This window comes from Pygoscelis adeliae, unplaced genomic scaffold (assembly GCF_000699105.1).
Source record: "Pygoscelis adeliae isolate BGI_AS28 unplaced genomic scaffold, ASM69910v1 Scaffold15, whole genome shotgun sequence".
Lineage (NCBI taxonomy): Eukaryota > Metazoa > Chordata > Aves > Sphenisciformes > Spheniscidae > Pygoscelis > Pygoscelis adeliae.
In genome coordinates, this window is record NW_008824988.1 from 1,977,708 (window position 1) to 1,989,188 (window position 11,481).

The 11,481-nt window shown below is 38.2% G+C and overlaps 1 protein-coding gene across 1 annotated transcript in view; it reads right to left on the reverse strand.

Annotated features, from left to right (window-relative positions):
• BZW2 (basic leucine zipper and W2 domains 2) overlaps nt 1-11,481 on the reverse strand; it is a 37,564-nt gene that overhangs the window by 14,352 nt on the left and 11,731 nt on the right. The window contains exons 5-6 of the mRNA XM_009326089.1: nt 5,171-5,306; nt 1,558-1,667 (exon numbers count right to left, since the gene is read on the reverse strand). Coding sequence (XP_009324364.1) covers nt 1,558-1,667; nt 5,171-5,306 — 246 coding nt within the window. The remainder of the gene's footprint in view (nt 1-1,557; nt 1,668-5,170; nt 5,307-11,481) is intronic.

Genomic DNA, 11,481 nt, shown 5'->3' on the forward strand with positions numbered 1-11,481 from the left:
AGGGAAAGTACAAAGGAATAGATGGTAAAGCCATTATATGCAAAGCACATTTACCATGCCCTCCCAGTGCGTCCACACATTTACCTCTTAAGAAAAATACACTTAGCAATACATATATGGCCCAGGCACCCTGGCCTGATGTCGCTACTCTGCTGAGCAATGATTACCACTAATGCATCGTTTAACAAAAATCACAAAATCCACTTTGTACTGTTAACTTTAACTCCTGTAGGCATTTCTAATTGAAAGACACTGTCAATCTATGATTTATGAAAGTCCAGCTACTTAGAAAAGTTAAAATTACTGTTAAAAATTGCTACAGCAAATGACCCATCTTGGCAAGGATTCGATGGCATTTGCTTACCATCCAGTTCTTGGTGTCTAACAATGATTTGTGGGATGGATAGCACTTTTTTTTTTCCCCACAAAAAAGCTAGAGACCCTCAATCTGTTTACTTACCGAAAATGAGACTAAGAAGAAACTATCATGAAGGCACCTATGCTAGGCAACATCATCTGATACTTTATAGTTCTTTAATATAGCGGCATAATGAGAGCCAATAGCCAAAAGTTCAAGTCAGTCAAGTTTGAAATAGAAGTAAGATGCAGTTTGCTTTTCCCTCCCTCTCTAATAAAAAGTGTAATTAGCCCATTTCCCATCTTTATGGCAAACTATTTATGACTTGGACTCTTAAAATCAAATACAAATTGAAGAGATGAAGGGGTGTGGGAGGTTGCTTCACTTTCGAAAGATTCTTGCCTAATCATAAATTATTGAGGTAGAAACAGGAAATACTGCTGAAATTCTCCAGGCAGTGCTACACAGGATGTAGTGCATTTGATTGGATTATCGCAGCAGCAATCTTCTTTAGGATTAAAAAAAAACCCTATTGATCTTCAGAAAGACGCTGGGAGAGAAAGGCACGTGACATTGCTGCATATTCATATATACTCTGAATACCTCAGGCCATTGCTGCAAATCCAGAACACAGGTTTTGATTCCAAAGGCTGAAAGCCTTCCTGCATTGCTCTTACTAGGTCTGCTGTCATCACTGCAGGACCATTTATGCTACCCAGATGGCTACTGCTGCAGAAAATGAGTTTACTGTGCTTTCGCTATACTATTTAAACACTGTTGCTTTGGAAACTTATATTCTAATTATAACCCTTTATATTTTATTTATTATTTACAAAAGTAAAACATATTTCAAAAAAATAAAAGTCCTCACACACAGTTGCTGGTGGTGTCTGTTTTGTTAGCAGCAGTTAGAAAAAAAAACCATTTAATTAATTCCCAAGCCCCATATATACAGTCTTTCAGAAGGCATTTAACTACAGGAAAAATAGAGACAGAATGTAAAAACATGTGATATTTAATATTCCTGAACCTGCATCAATGCTACAGCCATAACAATATTGCTGCGATTCAAAATATTTAAAAAATGCTAAGAGAGTCTGAGGGGGAGTTAACATGCTTAAAGCAAACTACCATCTGCGTTTTATTTCCTTCTCTTTCCCAAGGAGAGATAAGGATTATTGAAAATATATTGTACTTACTAGCAATCTCTTATCAAGGTTGGCTTTTCTTAAAGCAGAGGTAACAGAATTGGCATCTTTCTCTGCCATCCATGCTTTAAAAAGCTTTACAGCGAAAGAGGCTGCAATCCCTGTTTGAGAGAAAACACAAAACATGCTTCAGGAATTTTCAACATGAATTAGAGCTGGCTCTAAGAATTACAAGGTTACAAAATGGTTACAAGAATGTGGAATGAAAATACATTTATGACAAGGGGACCAAACATGTAGTGCTGAAATGCTCATATTTTTCTTTAACGCAGTATTAATTTTCTGAATTATGCTAGATTGTTTGAAAATCTTTTCATTCTCTATCACCCAGCTCCATTCAATTGTTCAAAGACTTTCTTTGCAATTATTTTTCCTACCTCCCCCATTTACAGACCAAGTCCAATGCAAAAGGAAAAATTATGCGTTAAATCGGTTAGGAAATGAAGGCACAAAATAATAAAGGATAGTCAGGAATAAGAACTGAAAAAACATATCTTCAAAGGGCTTTTTAGCAAGTCCTGGAATAGGGTTAAATAACTTTGCAACTTCAAGGTAACCGATTGTACCCCGTCCTCCTAGGAGGCATTTAGTAGCTGGTAGGACGAGGCACAAACACTATTTTAAGTAGAAAAATTCCTTCCTCAAGGCACAACTTAGTATTTTGTGCATTAAATCAAACAAACTCTACCTCTGCTAGCTGTAGCTTTCCCAGGGCAGCTGAGAAACCATTAGCCCCACACCTCCTATTTCCCTATTTCCTAGAGCAGCACCACCAGGGCTCTGCTCCAGCTTCTCGGCTGCAAGCGGCAAGTGCAGGGAGCTGAAGGAAGCTGAAAGGTTTCGGAGATGGAGACCCAGCTCATCCTGGAGGAAGGTCCCCTGTAGGCCAGTTACGCTTCTCCATGCTACACTCATATCAACATTTACAGTGCTATTGCGGGTGGTGATAATGATAATGGTATACTATGCTACAGCCAGTCGTTATAATTTTCTGTTTCACCTCCAGTCCTGAAGCTCTGAGAGCTAGATGGGACCTACCGGTGGGAAGTAGCTTCGTCATTCTTAGCCACTTTCTAGATAGATATCCATTCTTTTTATTTCTAGGATACATTGACTAAATGAGTCATCAAACAAGAACAGAAGAGATTATTCCCAGAGCAGTGTAAACTTCATTAACATTCATTACAGATCTTGACTGTTATGACAGTTTTGGCAACCTTATATCAAGAGCTTAGTCGTAAGGCACGATCCTTAGAGAAGTACTATATGGAGCCATGGATGCACAATGCCATGCCAAGAGAGGCCTACAGATGCTACTTTGGGCTTGTTTTACATGTTGTACAGCAGGTTCCAAGTGAAACCAGCATGATGCGGCGATCATAAGTTCTGTGGGCTGACTAGTCAAGACTGCCAAAGCCTGGTCAACCAACAGGGGACCTAGGTGTAACATCCACCTGTAATTTCTGAACCTGCACACACAGTTCAGCATATCCGATGTGCTTATGAGTTCAATACCAACATTGAATGGAACTCTGTGGTGTCTGTCACCAAGCACTGGCCCCAGTACCCATGTCCTAAACCCTTTTTCAAGTTTTAGCTTAAAACAAAACAAGTTTTATGCCAGTACAAACCTTAGAGGGAGGTTGTTCTAGGGCTTCACTACCCACATATGTTTTCAAACCTACTTCTAATTTACAGTCCAAATTTATCATTGGCCAGTTCCTCTACTCTATTCATGTGCTGCCGCTGTCTTTTCCTTTAAATAGCTCTTATCTTTTTCTGGTTTTTTTCCCTATTTGCAGAAAACAACTTCAGCCATTCATTTTATTGATTCACCCCGTTAGCTGCTCTTTGCATTTGCACTGTTTTTTCAGCATGGGTGACAATAAGGGTACACTTAACCCTGATGAGGTTTCACCACTGCCTACCTAGACCTTTCTCTGTCTCTGCTAGAAATACGTCAGCTATCCCCAGAAGACATTTTTTCCCATCTATACATCACAGTAAAAGTAATGACAACACTGAAAAAAGGGTAATCCCAAAATGAATTAGGTATTTGTCCTCAAACTTGATAGATCTCCTATTAGCACAATCTATCCTCTCTCCCTTTCAGCCAATTCTTTGCCCATGTTACAATTGCCATGCTGATCAACAACTCCCTCAGATAATTTTTTCCTCATGTATTTTAACCTCACTTGCCTGCAGCATTGTTTTTTGTAAATCAAAGAAAGTACCAAGTTTATTTTTATATGATCTACCTGGTTTAAGCCTTGATCTTTTCGCTGTTTTTCATTTATTTTTGTATCTTTAATTATTCTTCCATAAAAGTTCTATTCCAGAACACTGATTGAACAATCTTTTCCTCAAATGCTGACACAGGTACATTTTTAGTATATAGAAACCGAGAACCAAAAGTATATGTAAGCTCCTGACAAAAGTTTAGGGCTCCTAGAAACATAAGTTCATAATGCAAATGGAATTTCTTCTAGGATTTGTACATCACAATTGTATTCCTAAAATGTTGAATTTAAAATATAACAAATTACTTGACTTTTAAAAATTTGAGTTTTCAGATGCCTCGTCTTCCCATAACTAGGAACAGATTTTGATTTAAAAACATTGCAGGCCATCACCCTAAGACATGGATTAGTGCGTGCGTTTGAATTTTCTCCTAGTTTAATTCCGATTCCGAAAGCTGTGGGTGATGACAGAGCAAAGCTGCAGCTGTGGCTTTTCTTTCTGCAGCATTTAGAAAACAAATGTAACGGTTAGCATGCTGCAAATGAGAACAAAGTTAGAACACTTTTTTTTTTTTTAAATGGAAGTTAGAATACATTTTAGCTAATGTATATCTCTTTAACAAAACAAAAAAGATTTCATGAAAACTCTTCAACACTGACAGTGCATTTGCAATTATTCCAGGTAGTCAGTAACTGGAAGAGAAAGACATTGTTGAGCAATCATTTGGAAAATCAGGACTCCAAGGTAGATGGCTATAAATAACTAACTAAATAAAAACCTTAAAAAAAAAAAAGAAAAAAGTAATCTCAAAAAGGCATTATACCCTAAGACTGAAAGAACAGTTACTCATCATACGGTAAATACAAGTCCATGGGAAAGTGTATCAAACACTGATCACTACTGGCATGAAGGCAAAATGAGGGTTTGAATATGTTTTTTTCTTCTGCAATATCCAGTGGGCCTGCACGTGCTCTCTGTCCCACTTCACACTCACATGCACAAGATATTGGCAACACTTGAAAAAATGCTAGTAGGCATATCTCAGGAATAGACGTTATACTTCACACTTTTATAGTATCACAATAATACATTTATTCTACAATTTTGCACACACATGTATAACTTCCAAAAAACATAAATCCTTTGGGGTTTGTTTTTGCTCCTTGTTGCTTTTTTCCTCTGTTTGACTGCCCTCTTACTAGGTTTCATGAAGTACGTTGGCCATTGCTGTCTGTATATGCTTCTGCTTTAAAATACTGATATCTGTTGTACGGTTACAGGCTTCCAACATATAAAATATGTTGCAATAAAATACATCTCCAATTAAAACTAATGTAAGAAAAAAGATCATATAGAAAATTACCTTCTTTGACTATATTGTCAGTGAAGAGGCTTGTTAAAATTGTAGCAGGAAGAGTCCCGTTGGCTAACAGGATGCCAGAAAGCATTGCCAGCTTTGTCTGTTCTGTCTCAGTAAAGGCTTTAAGAAACAGCAGAAGCTGTGGGTCAGACAAGAGAAAAAAAAAAAAAAAAGAAAAAAAAGATATATTTGAGCCATTGGCAATGATAACAGGTAGAGATGAATATTAGCAGACAGTTTAATTTCTTATGTCTCAAGAAGTCCCACTATCATTAATACCAGTGATGTCAAAATCTGTCCTGAAGCATGGCAGCGACATTTCACTGATCGCTTACAATTTCACTTTCCGTAAGGACGCAAGCATGTGGAATACGGCCTTACTCATGGAGATGAGGCCCGTCTTCTCCAAATATACATATATACGTGTGAAAATAAAAGTGGTTGTTAAAGGCTTGAGACCCACAGAAATTACAGGATCACAGACTTGCTGATTTCAACAGGCTGACAGGAGCCTGCCCATTCACGTCTTCAGACTTCGGACGAAGCCCCACACAGTTGCAGTTCCGTTTCTAGCTTACAAAAACTATCACACGTGCGAACAATAAAAGGATGAGAAAGTTTCCTGTTTTCCTTTTGGGGAAGGGAACACAGCACAATTACAACAGGCTTTCTATTGGCTAAAATAAGAAATATATTTCAAGTTCAGACATTCTTGATAAAGCTGACAAAGGACAGACAGGAACAAAAGCTGCTTTAAGACCTCGCCATTCCCACTAATCACAAGAGGAAACAACTAGCTTGAGAAAGAAATCACAAATCTCACCGTCTTATGCGCTAGAAGATCTGAACTACATATTTACCTCTTAAAGTCTAAAATGGCAATTAAGTCTATTTTAAATATCTTAATTTCATATGTTAAAATGATTGACTTGAAAGCGTATTGATGAAGTACATTACACCTCTTTTCCTTTACATCGGGAAAAAAAGTTGTGCTAAATGAGATTTTGCCAATAGCGTTACCGTTAACAATAACATTTTCTTAACGTGTAGTTAGCAATCACAATATGGGTGATGGGAAAAAGGAGGCTAGACAGCAAAGGGCAGCTTCATTCATTGCAAAAAGCTGCTGACTCCATCGGAAGCTAGCTTACAAATTTACCATCACCACAAAAAAAAAGAAAAAAGCAAAAAGGAAAAAAAAAGACTGCAGACATCCATTTCTGGAGTTAAAAAGAAATTCTCTTTTTCTTCTTCAGCCACCAGCGCTTTATTCAGCTACCTTCTGCTGTCATGACTCCCTTTTTCCTTCTCCAAATGAGCAACAGATGCAATCAAAGCAGAACAGCTCATTCTGATGGAAAATTCCCACCCAGTTTCCAATTTAAGGGTATTTCCTAACTACCAAAACCTACCCATACGAAGGGACATAATATCAATCATGTCCCTGCGCTTGTTTGTTACCATGGACAGGGAGAGCTCCTCTCCAAGACATCTAAGCAGCTTATCTGAATGCAGTGGTATTTTAGAAAGCCAGATAACTAATGAAGTAAGTTATTAAAACTCATGCAGTGTTTTATGAACAGCTCTGCTCTGTATCAGTGAACAAAACCGAAAAAACCCTCATTCATACAGTAGTACTTACATAATAGCATCAGCTTTAAATTATAGCTTACACAGGCCTGAATGATTCAACCACAGACAAATCATTTGGGTTTTTTAGTGGGCTTCAGCCAAATGATTGCAACATGCAGTTTTAGCTTAAAAGAAAAATTATGTAAAAAACTGTAAAATCTCAAGGTCTAATTTTATTTCAACAAACTGTGACTCACAAAAGTAAGGAAATTTGGGATGCAGATGAATGGAATTATTATTTCTAAATATATGGATGAGAAACAAGTGGTGTGCTGTATTTTCAAATGCAGCAATTAACTGGTATATATAATGGTGCAGGTAAAGGAACTCCAGGGCCACATTTAACAGGAAGACTGAAAATATTTTAACAGAGTTTCAATATAAGTCTAGTGTAAAAGGGAGGCCTGAGGATTTCAAGTTTTCTTTATGCAAGCTTTATCAACAATACTGTACCAAAATGAGATCTGCATAAGACAAAATCTGAATTAGACCTTTTGCTTTTTACTGTAAGTACTGAGACTGTTAACAGAGAGGAAACGGCTTTAGATTTTTGTGTAGGCTACTTAACTCTAACACCTTCTGCTCCCATATAAGCAACAGATGAGGATTTTGATTAGAATGTGGTCACACTGACTACTTTAACATGACAGACCAGGTTTTGACATATTTCTGAGCTGTAACCTGCATTGGGTTTTGTCAGTAATGAGTAAGTAGACCACGAACACTTATACCCATTCATGTTAGATTTGAGTCACGAAAGCAACAACGGCAGTAAATCCAGCTGCAAAGCCAGAGTTATGCAGTCCAAGGTGGAGAAGGACTCTAAGAGAAGAACATCCAAACATTTATCAACTCTAGTTTTGAGAAATCTGTATTTCTTCAGATGTTTTGGAAGGTCTGAAATCATGTATCTATGAAGTTCACAGCCTCATCCTCTTCCTTTTCCTTTGAAACATGCTTCTTGCAAATCTCTTAGCACGAGTCTAAACTATGGTGTTCTTGAACTGTACCCCACTGCAGTATGTTTTGAGCAGGAACCTCATCACCTACATGTCTCTCACTACTTAAAGTACTGTTGGTGCCACTAGCATAATTTTTGTTTTACTAATATTTTTGAAAAGCAGCTCAAATAAACATACATGTCATTTTCTGCTGTTCCATTCTATAGTTTCAAGCAATTGTGAAACATAGCCTAATTTAGGGGGAGACTGGGTGATGGGAAGAATCAAAACCTTTAATAAACCCACTTAAAAACCATTAAAAAGAACAAAACGTTCAGTTCAAAGCTGTTGTTTCAGATTTTTGTTGCTGATTACTTTAAGAGCTCTTCTTTTACCATCACAATTACAAACCTCAGCAGGGAAGTCACAAAATGTCCAAGTCACTTCAGAATAGTACCAAACCACCCACGGAAAGTTCTCCAAGCTGATGCTTCCCTGCTGTTAGCCAAGGACTGGCATTACTGCTTTTGTTACAGATACAGACTGATTCCAGGCATAAAATGCGCAGTTCTGGCTCACAATTTAGTATTTTTATCATAGCTATACGAACTCCTACCTATTTAAGTGGGAGTTCAGAATGCCTAATAAGCACAAGACCAGACCTAATGTGCTGTTCCATGCTATTTTTGTCTTTAAAGAAAAAGTCTTTTAAGCACAAATTCTGGGCACAAAAGATACGCACAAGTAAAGACACGCACACAACATTAAAAAGCACACAAGAAAAACAAGTGCTTCTGCTCTCCTCTTGTGATCTGGAAACCTTAATAGTGAAAATTAAGGAATTTTATCCACACAGGGAGTGTGGTGTCTTTTTATATCTTCATTATCTGAGGTGGTCTGTTGCTTTAGCATCTGACAGTTTGTCACATCTGTAGACAGCACCGAATTGTCAGCAATGGAGAAGGCAGCTAACATAAGAGATACCCGCTGACTAATTCTTGTCTTTCATTTAGCTGACTTAAAGTATCTCTGTTTACTCCCCATTTGATCTCAGAATACTAGTCTCCTCTTATTTCATAATTCCCAGCTTGATTTAGGGTTCTTTCATTAGGAAAATAGGAACATGAACAAAGGACCTCGTAACATCTCCCAGTACTTCAGATGTCCTCACATGACTCAGTAATATTTACCACTGTTAAGACGAAAAATGTACTTATCTGTACTTTATCCCAATTTTTATAATAAAAAACCTATATAGGATGCTACTTAAACATGCAAACACACTATATAGACAGCTAATATTGCATTCTTCATCCACTGACCTGAACAGAAATACATAAGAAAGACGAACACAAATTTGGAATGGAGAATTTTACTGAAATTATTGCAAAATGTTGTCATAGGTCTACGCCAGTACACTGGGCAGTGCTCCTATGAATTTAAGCTGCCTATATCAAAAAACACTTCAACATCTTTGTCTTCTGTTGAAATTGCTTGCACAAAATAATTTAGATGTAAAAATTTAGATGTATGGTATGCTTATGTCACTAGAGGAAAGAGTAACTGGCAATTTTGGGGGAGAGAGAGTTAAGAAATAAGACACTTGAGAGCTAGAAGCAGACAAAAAAGGGAAAGGTGCTGGGAAATAATATTGTCCTAAAGACAAATTTAAGAACTAGAAGACATAAAGCAAATACTTGTACAAATACTGCCATTTAAGAGAATCTCTCTTGAAAGGGAAGTCCCACTGACACCATCTGCTTCTTTAGAGTGAAATTGCTGGTATTGCCTTGGTTTTTTTAGCATTACTTTTTCTGTGAGAAGAGCTAATTTTCCTCCAAATGCTCTAGCTGCCTAATGAACCTGCCAGAAAAATCGCTTTCATTGCTGGGACAGCGACCCATGAAACAACATCAAGGAGTTGCGCTCTTGCTTTTCTAACCACCGACTAATTGTAGTCTTTGAACTACTAAATCTTGCAGAAACACCTTCTAGAAATACTAAGGTATCTATCTTCTGACCCTCTATGAACAGCTACTCTCATACAAGTTACTGCACACAGTGATTAAAGCATTAAATAGCTAAAAACCCAGCAGCCTCATCAGCAAGAAGACAGTCACTTGTTGAGTTCACACAAACAGGGGGAGGGAGGAGGTAAGCAGAAGGCATCTACAAATAGTCCTCAAGGTTTTTAAGGCAATGACAGCGCAGGTGCGACACACAGGCCCAGACCTTCACAACCACCTTCCCAGTTTCTAATTCTCAGATAAACTGCATTAACTGAGAAAGAAAGTGCACCCGGCACCCATGCCGAAAGGCCAGATCCCCAGGAGCCATACCAAGATTCGCACCAGAGCACAGAGCTAAGGGTGGCAATGGAAGGGCAGATGGAAAAGTCACCCCCCAGCCTAGGGCCACTATGCAAACCTCATCGCATGATCTGTTATACATGATATAATCTGACACTGAAAACTATACAAAAAGCATGTACATAAAATTGAGATTTGCAGCCTGCAAGGTGAACAAGCCCACTCTGACCCCGTGCTGCCATGGCTAGGATGCTTCCGATGGCTTTAAATGAGTGTCATGACTCCAGTCACACTGTACTGCAAATGATTGCTTTCTTTCAAGCTAGCGTATGGCTAATCTTCAGATCAGAGCCACTTGTTCCTCAACTGGAGAGTCAAATTATTGCACATTAAACATAGTCTCATCTTGTTACTAAGTGTGCAAAGTCAATTCTTAGAAACTTAAAGGATTCAAACCCAAGCAAGTTACAGAAGAGAGAGGAGGAGGCTTGAATTGACGTGGCATTTGCTTAATATGCTGAACACTCTCTGAAACTTGAATGATATGAGTCAGCGCTTCTCATGTCAATGATTATAGTAATTAACAGCAAGAACATTAGATTTGTGTGGGGATAGAGGTAAATTTAGGTCTTTAGAATGATGTATTGAGCAATCAGCATCAGTTAATAGGCAGGCTGGCCACAAGCGCAAAAATAATTTCCTATATGAGCAAGAATGTATAAATCAGAACCAAATTTATTCAGTCACAAGAGGTGGTGGTGAGGCATCATGCTCTAGACTTACCCTCACTTGACCCTTGCAACAACCTTTCTAACGTTTAAAAAATATGGAAACACACTTTTACTTCTAACAAACATGGTATTTTAGTCACAGGACAGGTTTTGCCATTATCAGCAAATTTGCCTGTTGAGTTACAGCACAGCACAGCACAGTGTTTATTACTTATTCAGGCCATTAGAAAAATATATTTACATCTGTTACTTGGAACTCAAAATAGACAAAAATCTGTATTTTGCTTTTCAAAAATTTCTAGCCAGGTTTCTCCTTAGAATTCAGTATCACAAAACAAAACAGTATCCACAAATATCCACTACAGTCTAGCAGGCAAATCCTGAGCACTCTGCCAGTGGTGATGACACTCTCTCGCACTTATCTATGGCCTTGAATACAAAAACTTATGGCTAGGACTCATTCCGCAATGTAGGAGGCGTTTAATACTGTGCTGGTTTTGGCTGGGATAGAGTTAATTTTCTTTATAGCAGCTAGTATGGGGCTATGTTTTGGATTTGTGCTGACAACAGTGTTGATAACACAGGAGTGTTCTAGTCACTGCTGAGCAGTGCTTACACAGGGTCAAGACCTTTTCTGCTTCTCACACCTCCCCACCAGCAAGTAGGCTGAGGGTGCACAAGAAGTTGGGAGGGGACACAGC